Below are 16272 nucleotides of genomic sequence, written 5' to 3' on the forward strand. Positions count from 1 at the left end.
CTGTAATTTCTCCTTGAGTGTCCCGGTCGTTATTTATATTCCCTCTGTCCCGGTCGTCATTTGTGTCCCGGTCTCTAATTTCTCTTTGAGTGTTTTTTCTTTTTAGTATTTTTTAGTTTGTACATTTTTTCTTTTTTCAGTTTTCTTTTTCTTCTTTATTTTTCAGCTTCACTATGAAATACATATCGCCGAACCTTTGTTTTTTTAACTAAAATCTGGTAGGCATTGATGACCTTATCCAAGTCAAGATCCCAAACCCAATCATCATCGCTATCATTTTCAGTTTTGATATGTTTTGACTCTCGCTGTCCAGGTGGATCTTCATCTAACTGCGCGGTTTTGCGTTCTTTAGCCTCAAGCCTGTTTCCTTGCTGTTCTTTTGATTCCTCGACACGCTATCTTTTCTGACTTTCTCTATCAGCAGCAAGTTTTTTGGCATAGACTCTTTGAGTATCTTCATCGGCTTTTGCCATTGTAAGTTCATCAGTCATTTTAAACTTAAACATTAATAGATTTCTACGTGAATATATATGTCTTAAATATCTTTAATGACGTCACCGTCATAGCAAAAATGACGACAACTAACTTCATGACGCCAGTCGACACAGAAACATGACGTCACCTGATCCACAGACAGACGACTTATTTTTATATATATAGATAGATATAATTATAAAATTGTCAGGTAATTTTCTATTTTGAAATAAAAACTAAAAATTATTGCTCAGACAACATAAATATTTTTGATATTTACATAATATTTTTAGTGGTTCTGGATTGAAAACTAAATATGCTGTGGAATAAGAAAAGCCTCACCCTCAAAAGGTCCTGTCAAGATTGTTGCCTCTATTACATTATAACAGACATAACACGTCATTTGTGTCCCGGTGTCCCGGTCTGTAGTTTCGTTAGTCGACAAACATGACGTCAGACGACAAACAACTTCATGACGACATACAGCTCAATCCTTATAATGACGTCAGTTGACAAACATGACGTCAGTCGACACACAAACATGACGTCAGTCGACAGACAGACAAACAACTTATTTATATATATATATATATATATATATATATATATATATATATATATATATATATATATATAGATAAATAAGTTGTCTGTGGGTCTTTCGAGTGACGTCATGTCGTCATTTCGTCATGAAAATAGTTGTCGTCATGTTTGTTATGACGATGACGCCATTAAAGGTATTTAAGAAAATCGTTTAAAGACAAATTTTTAATTGTAAGAAGATCGTGGACGGAAAAACGTTTAATTGTAAAATGCCTGAAGAACCTACAATGGAAACATTCGAGGAAGCTGCTTAAAGAAAAAATTTTAATTGTAAGAAGATCGTGGACTGAAAAATGTTTAATTGTAAAATGACTGAAGAACCTACAATGACAACAGCCGAGGAAGCTGCTCAAAGAGTCTATGCCAAAAAACTTGCGGCTGATAGAGAAAGTAAGGAAAGAAAGCGTGCCGAGGAATCACAAGAACAGCAAGAAAACAGGCATGCGGCTGATAGAGAAAGAAAGAACAGAAAGCGTGCCGAGGAATCACAATATATATATGTATATCTATTTATCTATGTAAAAATAATTTGTCTGTGTGTTATGTCTGTTACACTATGTCTGTTACGTCAGATTATATCTTCTATATGTATAAAAATAAGTTGTATGTATTTTTGTGATGAGGGTTTGCATATGACGTCTGAAAATAAAGAAGAATAAGAAAACAAACTAAAATGTAAAAACTTGGAATTGCATAAATATTTCGAAATATTTTGACAATAGATTAAAGTAATTCGAAAACCTTAAAACAGGTACTTAAATTTTTGAGGTTTTTTATAAATTGTTGAGCTTTAGCAAGCTTGGCACGTGAAGAGGAATTTTTAGTATAGATCTCAAAATGACAGAAGAAACAGCCGAGGAAGCTGCTCAAATAGTTAATTCAAAGAGAAATTTTAGTACAAATCCTACAATGGTAGAAGAAACAGCCGAAGAATCTGCTCAAAGGGTTAATGCCAAAAGGCTTGCGGCTAAAGAACGCAAAACCGTGCAGTTAGATGAGAATCCACCTGGACAGCGAGAGTCAAAACGTATCAAAACTGAAAATGATAGCGATGATGATAGGGTTTGGGATTTTGACTTGGATAAGGTCATCAATGCCTACCAGATTTTAGTTAAAAAACAAAGGTTCGGCGATATGTATTTCATAGTGATGCTGAAAAATAAAGAAGAAAAAGAAAACTGAAAAAAGAAAAAAGGTAAAATACTAAGAAAAACTAAAAATAAAAACTAAAAAAACTGAAAAATTAAAAAATTAAAAAAAGAAAAAACCTAAAAAGAAAAAACGTAAAAAAATAAAAAAGGTAAAAACCTAAAAAGTAAGAAAAACTATAAAAAAAACTGGGAATTGCACAAATATTTCAATATATTATGACAATAGATTAAAGTAATTCAAAAACCTTAAAACAGATACCCAAAATTTGAGGTTTATTATAAATTGTTGGAGCTTTAGCTTACTTGGCACGTAATATATATATATATAAATATATGTAATATATATGTAATATATATTACATATATATATAATATATAATAAATATGTAATATATATATATATATATATATATATATATATATATATATATATATATATATATATATATATATATATATATATATATATATATACTGACGTCATGTTTGTCGACTGACTTCATTATAAGAATTGAGCTGTATGTCGTCATGAAGTTGTTTGTCGTCTGACGTCATGTTTGTCGACTAACGAAACTACAGACCGGGACACCGGGACACAAATGACGTGTTATGCCTGTTATAACGTAATAGAGGCAACAATCTTGACAGGGCCTTTTGAGGATGAGGCTTTTCTTATTCCACGCATTCTCATGATTCCAATGGATCTGCCTTTTCAACCTAAAAGATTGCAATTCCCAATTTGATTAGCATATTTAGTTTTCAGTCCAGAACCACTAAAGCTATTATGTAAATATCAAAAATATTTATGTTGTCTGAGCAATAATTTTTAGTTTTTATTTCAAAATAGAAAATTACCTGACAATTTTAGAATTATATCTATCTATATATATAAAAATAAGTTGTCTGTCTGTGGATCAGGTGACGTCATGTTTCTGTGTCGACTGGCGTCATGAAGTTAGTTGTCGTCATTTTTGCTATGACGGTGACGTCATTAAAGATATTTAAGACATATATGTTCACGTAGAAATCTATTAATGTTTAAGTTTAAAATGACTGATGAACTTACAATGGCAAAAGCCGATGAAGATGCTCAAAGAGTCTATGCCAAATATCTTGCTGCTGATAGAGAAAGTTAGAAAAGAAAGCGTGCCGAGGAATCAAAAGAACAGTAAGGAAACAGGCTTGAGGCTAAAGAACGCAAAACCGCGCAGTTAGATGAAGATCCACCTGGACAGCGAGAGTCAAAACATATCAAAACTGAAAATGATAGCGATAATGATTGGGTTTGGGATCTTGACTTGGATAAGGTCATCAATGCCTACCAGATTTTAGTTAAAAAAAAACAAAGGTTCGCCGATATGTATTTCATAGTGAAGCTGAAAAATAAAGAAGAAAAAGAAAACTGAAAAAAGAAAAAATGTAAAAAACTAAAAAATACTAAAAAGAAAAAACACTCAAAGAGAAATTACAGACCGGGACACAAATGACAACCGGGACAGAGGGAATACAAATAACGACCGGGATACTCAAGGAGAAATTATAGACTGGGATACCGGGACACAAATGACGACCGTGACACAGGCAATATAAATGACGACCAGGACACAGGTATTTAAGAATATCGTTCAAAGACAAATTTTTAATTGTAAGAAGACCGTTGAAAGAGAAATTTCTAATTGTAAAATGACTGAAGAACCTACAATGGCAACACCCAAGGAAGCTGCTCAAAACGAATGTATTCACGCCGAAGTAGCTGAGTTGGTAAAAAGTTATGTTTCAGGTTCTAGGTCCGAGAGGCTTCAGGTTTGAACCTTGGCTTTAGCATTAATACAAAAGAAGAAAAAAACTAAAAAAGGTAAAAACTTCAAAAAAAACTAAAAAGAAAATATATATATATATTTATATATATCATCTTTTCCACAAAAATAATAATTTAGTGCTTCTGCTTAAAAATAGCAATCGAATTGATGCCTCCTGATACGCAACTATCAACAAAGTGGCAATCGTTGTGGTCGGTGATCAGTTCTTACCTCGAGATAATATTCTTTATAGGCGAAACAATGAGTTGACAAGAATTGCTTAAACTCATCGATGCTACGGTGCCCTACAATATCCTGACGAATATAAATGACGCCCGGGACACTCAAATAGAAATCAAAGACTGGGACACCGGGACACAAATGACGACGGGGACACAGGGAATATAAATGACGACCCGGACACAGGGACACAACTACAACGGGGACGCCGGAGGGTACAGGGGATATATAAATGACGATGGCAACAAAGGAAATGGTCGATTAGCAATCACCATCAACAAAGCTCAAGGGCAATCAATAGAATCATGAGGTATAGATCTGAATACGGATTGTTTTCCCATGGACCATTATGCGTTGCATGTTCAAGAGTCGGTAAACCTGACACTCTATTTATATGCACAGACGATGGGACAGCAAAGAATGTTGTATATTCGCAAGTTTTACGTAGTTAAAAACATATATATATATATATATATATATATATATATATATATATATATATATATATATATATATATATATATATATATATATATATATATATATGTATATATATATATATATATATATATATATATATATATGTTTTTCACAGGTGGGACATAGGGACACAACTACAATGGCGCGTAACTAATATGGCGCGTAACGACTTACGCGCGCGGGGGGAGCTTGGGGGGGGGGGACGAAGTTCGTGGTGACGAACTGTAGTAAGGAGCGACCCAGCTCAATAGTAACGAAAACTCTAAAAAATGGAATTTTTACACCAATAATTACATAAAAAGAATTGCATTTTAATGCTGATTTTAAATATATAAGTTTCATCAAGTTTAGCCTTACCCATCAAAAGTTACGAGCCTAAGAAAATTCACCTTTTTTAGAAAATAGGGGGAAACACCCCCTAAAAGTCATAGAATCTTAATGAAAATAACACCATCAGATTTAGTGAATCAGAAAACCACACTGTAGAAGTTTCAAGCTCCTATCCACAAAAATTCGGAATTTTGTGTTCTTTGCCAGAAGACAGATCACGGATGAGTGTTTATTTGTTTGTTTGTTTTTTTTCCCAGGGCTGATTGTATCGACCCAGTTGTCCTAGAATGTCGCAAGAGGACTCATTCTAACAGAAATTAAAACTTCTAGTGCCCTTTTTAAGTGACCAAAAAAATTGGAGGGCACCTAGGCCCCCTCCCACGCACAGTTTTTCCCCGAAATTGCCAGATAAAAATTTTGAGATAGCAATATGTCCATCTTAGTCGACAACCTAATAAATATGTCTTTAGGGGCGACTTAATCCCCACAGTCCCTGGGGGAGGGGCTGCAAGTTACAAACTTTGACTGTTGTTTACATATAGTAATGGTTATTATGAGGTGTACAGGTGTTTTCAGAGGGACTCTTTCGCGTTGGGGTAGGGTTGGGTCGGGGGGAGGGTGTTATATGGGAGGATCTTTCCCCGGGAGGAATTTATCATGAGGGAAAAGAATCTCCATGAAGGAGGTGCAGGTTTTTGAAAAAAAAAAACAATGAGAAAATAACTATTGCCCTGTCAACTGCAGAAATAATTATTCCTATTTTGACGTGAATCGGATGGTTTGACATAAAAGATAAATAGCGTTTAGCGTTGACTGTTCATAGGCTAAGGTAAATAAAAAAACTAATTTATTTTTATCTCGATGAATCAGTATATACAAAAATGGTAACTTATTCTTTTTTCTGCTTTCTAATGTAAAAAATAACCCCCCCCCCCTAAATGACTCAAATATTCCAAAAGGCATTCCGTTTCTAATTTCCTATAATTCCAGATAACCAAAATACCATCCGTGTATCTTTCCTGAAATTTAGATTAGAAAACTAATTTTTTATAGTTAATGCTTCAAACAAATGTTGAAACGGTTTAAATAACCATTATCATAATCCAGTTAATCTAGAAGCAATAACTATAGAAGCATATTTTTAAACCTTAATATTGGGTAAGATGTATGGATATTATTTTGATTGTTTAGAATTATGGATAATCAGAAAAGGATGGCTTTATTGAACGTTGAAATCACTTAGGTGGGAATTACCCCCACCACCCCCTATGAAGTCCTATGCAGTGCAAAAAGGGAAGCTCCCAATTGTCTTTCTTTCGGGTCCTCTCTATTGAGGACCAAGTGTCCCTAGGCAGTCAAAAGACGATTACTAGAAACACTGATTCGCTTCAAGACGTTTATGGACAACTTTGGACTTAAGCTTAAGTAAGGTATGAAGCTAAGTTGAGGCCATCGTAAGCACGGGACCAAGGATTACCGGGAGAAATCTAAAGTTTTGTGAATTCCGATTTAACTATTAGTTCATGGACTGTGAACTACTTATTTTAAAAATTCCCTACATTTGTGACCTAAATTCAAAAGTGAATTTCATCAAAAGTAGGAACTCGGTTTTAATTGACATCCCTGTGCTTCTTTGTACCTCTATTGAGACCCAAACATAAAGGGAGCTAATGCGCATATTCATTTTATTAGAGGGTATCTTGATATGATGGAAAATTACAATGAAGGTCTTGGAACTCATTCACAAGGAACCTCAGGAAGCGACACCAAATGCAATGAAGAAAGTTATACTACGCCATCATTTAAGCTTCAAAGACATATTGTCTCTATAGATGTTGTAGTCACGACAGAAGAAAATACACTGGTAAGAAAATTTAAAAACTTTCAAAAAATTATGTGCATATAAGACTACTATTTATTTTTTTTCTTTGGAAGAGCTTTTCTTTCTTTTATTATTTTATTTCTTCTATACCATGTCATAGACAGCGCACTAGCACTGTCTAAGTAAAGAGCAAAATGGGTCCTGTATATTTTTTTTAACAAGCCACCTCGTTTGAAGGTTTGGAGGGGACTAGTGCAATTGAAAAGTGAAAGTTCTACTGCTCTTTTAAGATTCAAAGCCATTTGAGGGCAAGGAACCCTCTTCCTCTCACCCCTTTTCAATGCCCACACCCCATTAAAATCCGATCAAAATTTAGATATAGCCCTTCTGTTCAAAATAGATGAAGGGTCTTATATCTATGCTATCGGGGATGACAAGACCCTCCACAGGCCTTTGAGCAAGGGCTTAAAGCTGCACAATTTGCCCTTTATTTACATACAAATTCCATTACTTAGAAAGAGGGGCATATTTGATCCTGGTTCTTCAACAATGCTAAGAGCATGAAGGTGAATGTTTCGGGGAATGTTGAAAGGAGGTTAGAACTAAATAAAACACACTATGTGCTGGCAATTTATCGGAAGGGTGTATCAGTGAATTTTAAAGTGGATCATGAGGGAGATGTTGAACTAACCAAAAATTGCTACATGTATGCTATTTTTTCTACTGTTTTTACAATACTACTAAGACTCGGAATATTAGGAAAAAAACGTCTTGGAATGTTGAGGGAATACTGAACTAAATCAAGAGACACTATGTGCATGCAGGTTGTCAAAACGGTGTATCAGCAATATATTTAGAACTAGCGAAATATATTTAACTAGAAATATATTTAACGAAATATATATTTAGAACTAGCAATATATTTAGAACTTTAGAGAAAGTAAGAAAAGAAAGCGTGCCGAGGAATCAGAGCAACCTGAAAGTTATCGCCTGGCATTCAGGTACAGCCCAGTCGATGATTATAGCTTGAGTAGATGTGTTCAAATCGGGACAATGTCTAAAATTTGTCCCTATTGCAAGGCCTTGAAATTCAATGGTGAAACAATGGGAATGTGTTGCGCCTCAGGAAAAGTTAAACTTCCTCTATTGGCTGCACCACCAGAGCCATTGAAGACTTTCCTTACTGGAACTACGTCAGAATCTAAGCGTTTTTTGTCACAAATCAGAAAATACAACTCATGTTTCCAAATGACGTCGTTTGTAGCCCAAATCGAAAATCCAGATCAATTTATGTCTACTTTCAAAGTAAAAGGGCAAATTTATCATAGAGCAGGGTCCCTTCTACCATTCTCAGGCGAGAATCATAAATTTTTACAATTGTACTTCATCAGTGATAGAAATTCTGAATTGAATGCACGTTGCGAAATTTCTCCCAACGTTGAAAGGACAATCGTTTCCCAATTGCAACATCTTTTCCACGAAAATAATAATTTAGTGCGTCTGTTCAAAACAGCCATCGATTTGATGCCTACTGATACGCATAAAATTGTTATTTCCGCTGACAAAACGCCTCCTGGCCAACATGTGCGTAGATACAATGCTCCAACTATCGACGAAGTGGCAATCGTTATGGTCGGTGATCAGTTTTTACCTCGAGATATTATTCTTCATAAGCGAAACGCTCAGTTGTTAAGAATTGCTGAAACTCATCGATGCTACGATGCCCTACAATATACTATCATTTTTGGGATGGAGCCGACGGCTATCACTTTAATATCAAATTGATGAATCGAGCCACTAAAAAAGAAATGAATAAGAAATGCAGTGCAATGTATTATTATTCCTATAGACTAATGATTCGGCAGGATGAAGAGAATTATATTTTAAAATGCCGTGAATTGTTTCACCAATTTGTCGTTGATATGCATGCTAAAATTGAATCAGAACGTTTGCTATATATCCGCCTGAATCAGACCAAGCTCCGCTCTGACCAATACATTCATTTGCGAGATGCAGTTATAAATGACGGTAATACCACAAACGTTGGAAGATTAACAATTTTACCTTCGTCATATGCTGACAGTCCCCGTCATATGCATGAATATGCTCAAGATGCTATTGCGTATGTTCGTCTCTATGGTCGTCCAGATTTATTTATTACATTTACATGTAATTAATCTTGGGACGAAATACTGTAGCTTTTACTTCAAGGACAATCGGCGGTTCATAGGCATGACATTACGGCCTGTGTCTTCCGGCAAAAGTTGAAATCACTGATAAACTACATAGTAAAACTTGAAGTGTTTGGGTCAGTGCGATGCTGGATGTACTCAGTGGAAAGGCAAAAACGAGGCTTGCCACACGCACATATACTAATATGGCTACATAAAAAAATTACTTCGAACGAAATTGATGATGTGATTTCTGCTGAAATACCTGATAAAAATGTCGATAAGGGGTTACATGATACTATTGTAAAAAATATGATACATAGACCTTGCGGTGCACTGAACGAAAATTCACCATGCATGGCCAAAGGAGGTGCACAAAGCAATATCCTCGACTTTTAGTATCAAACACAATTACTGGCAATGATGGTTACCCACAATATAGTAGAAGATCTACTGAAGATGGTGGTAAAACAGCAATAATAAAGAAGCGTAACGGTACCACCATCGAAGTAGATAACCAGTGGGTTGTTCCATATTCCCCACTATTATCAAAAACGTTTAATGCACACATAAGAGTTGAATGCTGTAACTCCGTAAAGGCAATCAAATACATATGTAAATACGTCAACAAAGGCAGTGACATGGCAGTTTTTGGCTTGCAGCCCGAAATCAAAGATTTCGACGAAATCGTACAATATCAGGCTGGAAGATACATAAGCAGTAATGAAGCTGTTTTGCGAATTCTTTCATTTCCGATACATGAACGTAGTCCAGCTGTTGTTCACTTAGCGGTACATTTACAGAATGGTCAACGTGTTTATTTCACGGAAACCAACGTGCAACAAAGATCCCTGAATCCACCGGATACAACATTAACAGCTTTTTTTCGCTTTGCAAAAATGATTCTTTTGCAAAAAAACTGCTGTATACTGAAGTGCCTTCGTATTACACGTGGAATACTAAAAATAAAGTATTTGAACGTCGAAAACAGGGTAAGTCAGTCGACGGCCAACCTACCATCTTCAAAGATACGACGATAGGAAGAATCTACACCGTACACCCCAATCAACATGAATGCTTCTTTCTACGCCTGCTTTTGGTGAATGTACCCGGTCCGACATCCTTTGAGTATTTGAGAACTGTAAACGGTACTATACATGACACTTACCGTAGTGCATGCCAAGCTCTGAATTTATTGGAGAATGACCAACACTGGGATAACTGCATCAATGACGCATGTGAAACGTCAACCCCAATTCAAATTCGTGCATTGTTTGGCATCATTTTAACAACTTGCTCTCCATCAGCTCCTACAGAGCTATGGAAAAAATATAAGTCAAAAATGTCCGAAGATATACTCCATCGAAAACAGTTAGAGACGTCAGATATGACTTTTGATTTTACATCAGAAATTTATAACTAAACTTTAGTTATTATAGAAGACTTGTGCATACGTATGGCAAACAAACCTCTTCAGGATTTGGGAATGCCTTCACCTAACCGTATCGCTTTTGTTTCGACATGTGTAGAATTGGATCGTAAACAAAGTTACAGTACGAGTTATCTATTGTCGTATGTACAAAATAACATTTCAAAGTTAACGTCGGAACAAAAAGACATTTATGATGCGATAATGCATTGTGTCGATAACAACGTTGGAGAAATTGTCTTTTTGGATGCGCCAGGACGTACTGGTTAAACGTTTGTGATAAAACTGATTCTGGCATCAATTCGATCAAAAAATGATATAGCGTTGGCAATTGCGTCGTCCAGAATAGCCGCAACGTTGCTGCCTGGTGGAAGAACTGCTCATTCCGCTTTGAAATTGCCTCTGAATTTGCATTCTACAGAAACTCCCACGTTCAATATTTCCAAATCATCTGGAATGGGTAAAGTATTGCAGCAATGCAAACTTATTATTTGGGATGAGTGCACAACGGCACACAAAAAATCGCTCGAAGCTCTTGATCAATGCTTGAAAGATTTGAGAGGGAAGTCGAAACCCTTTGGCAGCACATTAATATTGCTTGCGGGAGATTTCAGGCAAACATTACCTATAATACCTAGATCAACTCCTGCAGACGAAATGAATGCTTGCCTGAAAAATTCTAATTTATGGGCATACGTAAAAATATTAAAATTAACTACAAATATGCGTGTCCGATTGCAAAACGATGACTGTGGTCAAACATTTTCAGATCAATTGCTGGCAATTGGAAACGGAAAGCTCCCAGTAGACTCAATTTCAGGACGTATACAACTACCTGCTGATTTCTGTAATTTTGTGACGTCCAAAAATGAATTGATTGAAAAAGTATTTCCGAATATTCTAAAAAATTATAAAAATAATAAATGGCTAAGTGAAAGGGCGATTCTCGCACCCAAAAATATAGACGTCCACGAAATCAACAATATTGTTTTGACCAAGATTCGAGACCAGGCAGTCCTTTACAAGTCAGTCGACACAGTTTTGGAACCAAATGAAGCAGTTGATTATCCATCTGAATTTTAAATTCCATAGATCTTTCAGGGTTTCCACCACGCGTGCTACAACTAAAAATAGGCGTACCAATAATACTTTTAAGATACTTTTAAGAAATATCAACCCACCAAAGCTTTGCAATAGCACGCGACTTTCCGTAAAAAAAACAATGGAAAACCTAATAGAGGCCACAATCTTAACAGGGCCTTTTGAGGGTGAGGCTGTTCTTATTCCTCGCATTCCCATGATTCCAACGGATCTGCCTTTTCAATTTAAAAGATTGCAATTCCAAATTCGATTAGCATTTGCAATCACCATTAACAAAGCTCAAGGTCAATCATTAGAAAAATGTGGTATAGATCTTAATACTGATTGTTTTTCCCATGGACAATTGTACGTTGCATGTTCGAGGGTCGGTAAACCTGACAATCTATTTATATGCAGCGACAATTGGACAGCGAAGAATGTTGGACATTCGCAAGTTTTACGCAGTTAATTTGTGTTGTATCTATCTTTCTATCTATCTATATAAAAACAAGTTGTGTGTATGCATGTTTGTTTGTTTGTAAAAAGAGCGTTTGCATATGACGTCATTATTAGTACATACGGCTTTGTATATGCACAGACAATGGGAAAGCCAAGAATGTTGTATATTCGCAATTTTTACGTAGTTTAACTCCTGCAGACGAAATGAATGCTTGCCTGAAAAATTCTAACTTATGGGCACACGTAAAAATATTAAAATTAACTACAAATATGCGTGTCCAATTGCAAAACGATGACTCTGGTCAAACATTTTCAGATCAATTGCTGGCAATTGGAAACGGAAAGCTCCCAGTAGACTCAATTCCAGGACGTATACAACTACCTGCTGATTTCTGTAATTTAGTGACGTCCAAAAATGAATTGATTGAAAAAGTATTTCCGAATATTCTAAAAAATTATAAAAATAATAAATGGCTAAGTGAAAGAGCGATTCTCGCACCCAAAAATATAGACGTCCACGAAATCAACAATATTGTTTTGACCAAGATTCGAGACCAGGCAGTCCTTTACAAGTCAGTCGACACAGTTTTGGAACCAAATGAAGCGGTTAATTATCCATCTGAATTTTTAAATTCCATAGATCCTTCAGGGTTTCCACCACACGTGCTAAAACTAAAAATAGGCGTACCAATAATACTTTTAAGAAATATCAACCCACCAAAGCTTTGCAATGGCACGCGACTTGCCGTAAAAAAAAAAAATGGAAAACCTAATAGAGGCCACAATCTTGACAGGGCCTTTTGAGGGTGAGGCTGTTCTTATTCCTCGCATTCCCATGATTCCAACAGATCTGTCTTTTCAATTTAAAAGATTGCAATTCCCAATTCGATTAGCATTTGCAATCACCATTAACAAAGCTCAAGGTCAATCATTAGAAAAATGTGGTATAGATCTTAATACTGATTGTTTTTCCCATGGACAATTGTACGTTGCATGTTCGAGGGTCGGTAAACCTGATAATCTATTTATATGCAGCGACAGTTGGACAGCGAAGAATGTTGTATATTCGCAAGTTTAACGCAGTTAATTTGTATTGTTTCCATCTATCAATCTATCTATATAAAAACGAGTTGTGTGTATGCATGTTTGTTTGTTTGTTTGTAAAAAGAGCGTTTGCATATGACGTCATTATTAGTACATACGGCTTTGTATATGCACAGACAACGGGAAAGCCAAGAATGTTGTATATTGGCAATTTTTACGTAGTTTGAAACACATATATAAATCTATCTATATTCACAGGTGGGACACAGGGATACAACTACAATGGCGCGTAACGACACGCGCGCGGGGGGGCTTTGGGGGGCGCGAATATATATATATATATATATATATATATATATACTAGCTGTTGGGGTGGCGCTTCGCGCCACCCCAACACCTAGTTGGTGAAGGCGCTTCGCGCCCCCCCCAAGCCCCCCCGCGCGCGTAAGTCGTTACGCGCCATAATAGTTACGCGCCATTGTAGTTGTGTCCCTATGTCCCACCTGTGAATATAGATATATATATATATATATATATATATATATATATATATATATATATATATATATATATATATATATATATATGGTTTTAACTACGTAAAACTTGCGAATATACAACATTCTTTGCTGTCCCATTGTCTTTGCATATAAATAGATTGTCAGGTTTACCGACTCTTGAACATGCAACATATAATGGTCCATGGGAAAACAATCTGTATTCAGATCTATACCTCATGATTCTAATGATTGCCCTTGAGCTTTGTTGATGGTGATTGCTAATCGACCATTCCCTGTCCCGGTGTCCCGGTCGTCATTTACATCCCCCTGTTTCCCCCGGTGTCCCCGTTGTAGTTGTGTCCCTGTGTCCCGGTCGTCATTTATATTCCCTGTGTCCCGGTCGTCATTTGTATCCCGGTCTGTATATACATTCGTTTTTTAGTTTTGTTTTTCTCCTTTATTTTTTTCCTTTTTTTTTCTTTTTTAGCTTATTTAGATTTTTAGATTTTTTAGTTTTTTTATTAGTTTTTATTTTTTTTTTCTTTTTAGTTTTTTTGTCCCGTTCGTCATTTATATCCCCCTGTTTCCCCCGGTGTCCCCGTTGTAGTTGTGTCCCTGTGTCCCGGTCGTCATTTATATTCCCTGTGTCCCGGTCGTCATTTGTATCCCGGTGTACCGGTCTGTATATACATTCGTTTTTTAGTTTTGTTTTTCTCCTTTATTTTTTTCCTTTTTTTCTTTTTTAGTTTATTTAGATTTTTTAGTTTTTTTATTAGTTTTTAGTTTTTTTTCTTTTTAGTTTTTTTGTAGTTTTTACCTTCTTTTTAGTTTTGTTAATTTTTTTTTTTACTTATGTCCTGGTCGTCATTTATACTCCCTGTGTCCCGGTGCTTTGTTGATTGCTAATCGAACATTCCTTTTGTCCCGGTCGGGACAAATTTTATTTATTTTTTTCTTTTTTAGTTCTTTTAGTTTTTACCTTTTTTAGTGTTTTTTAGTTTTTTAGATGAAAATTTTTTTTAGTTTTTTCCTTTTTTTCTTTTTAGTTTTTTATTGGTTTTTACCTTTATGTTAGCTTATTTTTCAGTTTTTTCCTTTTTTTTTAGTTTTTTTTTATTTTTTATTTTTTTAGTTTTTTACCTTTTTTTAGTTTTTTTAGTTTTTTTAGTTTTTTTAGTTTTTTAGCTTTTTTACTTTTTTTATTAGTTTTTAGTTTTTTTGTAGTTTTTGCCTTTTTTTTAGTTTTTTCAGTTTTTTTTTTAGTTTTTTATTGGTTTTTACCTTTATTTTAGCTTATTTTTCAGTTTTTTCCTTTTTTTTAGTTTTTTTTAGTTTTTAGTTTTTTTAGTTTTTTACCTTTTTTTAGTTTTTTTAGTTTCTTTAGTTTTTTAGCTTTTTTAATTTTTTTATTAGTTTTTAGTTTTTTTTGTAGTTTTTGCCTTTTTTTTAGTTTTTTTAGTTTTTTAGCTTTTTTATTAGTTTTTAGTTTTTTTTGTAGTTTTTGCCTTTTTTTAGTTTTTTTAGTTTTTTAGCTTTTTTATTTTTTTTATTAGTTTTTAGTTTTTTTTTGTAGTTTTTGCCTTTTTTTAGTTTTTTCAGTTTTGACGTCACCTGATCCAGTTTTTTCAGGTGACGTCACCTGATCCACGATCCACAGATCCACAGACAACTTATTTTTATATATATAGATAGTTTTTTTTTTTTACTTATGTCCTGGTCGTCATTTATACTCCCTGTGTCCCGGTGCTTTGTTGATTGCTAATTAGTTTTTTACCTTTTTTTAGTTTTTTTAGTGTTTTAGCTTTTTTATTTTTTTTATTAGTTTTTAGTTTTTTTTGTAGTTTTTGCCTTTTTTTAGTTTTTTTAGTTTTTTAGCTTTTTGCTTTGTTGATTGCTAATCGAACATTCCTTTTGTCCTGGTCGCTTTCTCTTTGAGTTTCGTCATTTATTTTTTTCTTTTTTAGTTCTTTTAGTTTTTACCTTTTTTAGTTTTTTTTAGTTTTTTAGATGAAAATTTTTTTTAGTTTTTTCCTTTTTTTCTTTTTAGTTTTTTATTGGTTTTTACCTTTATTTTAGCTTGTTTTTCAGTTTTTTCCTTTTTTTTAGTTTTTTTTTATTTTTTATTTTTTTTAGTTTTTTACCTTTTTTTAGTTTTTTTAGTTTTTTTAGTTTTTTAGCTTTTTTACTTTTTTTTATTAGTTTTTAGTTTTTTTTGTAGTTTTTGCCTTTTTTTAGTTTTTTCAGTTTTTTTTTTAGTTTTTTATTGGTTTTTACCTTTATTTTAGCTTATTTTTCAGTTTTTTCCTTTTTTTTAGTTTTTTTTAGTTTTTAGTTTTTTTAGTTTTTTACCTTTTTTTAGTTTTTTTAGTTTTTTTAGTTTTTTAGCTTTTTTATTTTTTTTATTAGTTTTTAGTTTTTTTTGTAGTTTTTGCCTTTTTTTAGTTTTTTTAGTTTTTTAGCTTTTTTATTAGTTTTTAGTTTCTTTTGTAGTTTTTGCCTTTTTTTAGTTTTTTTAGTTTTTTAGCTTTTTTATTTTTTTTTATTAGTTTTTAGTTTTTTTGTAGTTTTTGCCTTTTTTTAGTTTTTTCAGTTTTGACGTCACCTGATCCAGTTTTTTCAGGTGACGTCACCTGATCCATCCACAGACAGACAGACAACTTATTTTTATATATATAGATATATATATATAT

At 34.1% G+C, this 16272-nt stretch overlaps 1 protein-coding gene across 3 annotated transcripts in view; it reads left to right on the plus strand.

The window, feature by feature from the left end:
• LOC136033053 (chitooligosaccharidolytic beta-N-acetylglucosaminidase-like) overlaps positions 1 to 16272 on the plus strand; it is a 176084-nt gene that overhangs the window by 42134 nt on the left and 117678 nt on the right. For all 3 annotated transcript variants that reach the window (XM_065713641.1, XM_065713639.1, XM_065713640.1), the window contains exon 4: positions 6770 to 6941. In XM_065713641.1, coding sequence (XP_065569713.1) covers positions 6770 to 6941 — 172 coding nt within the window. The remainder of the gene's footprint in view (positions 1 to 6769; positions 6942 to 16272) is intronic.

Source organism: Artemia franciscana, chromosome 11 (genome assembly GCF_032884065.1).
Source record: "Artemia franciscana chromosome 11, ASM3288406v1, whole genome shotgun sequence".
Classification (NCBI taxonomy): domain Eukaryota; kingdom Metazoa; phylum Arthropoda; class Branchiopoda; order Anostraca; family Artemiidae; genus Artemia; species Artemia franciscana.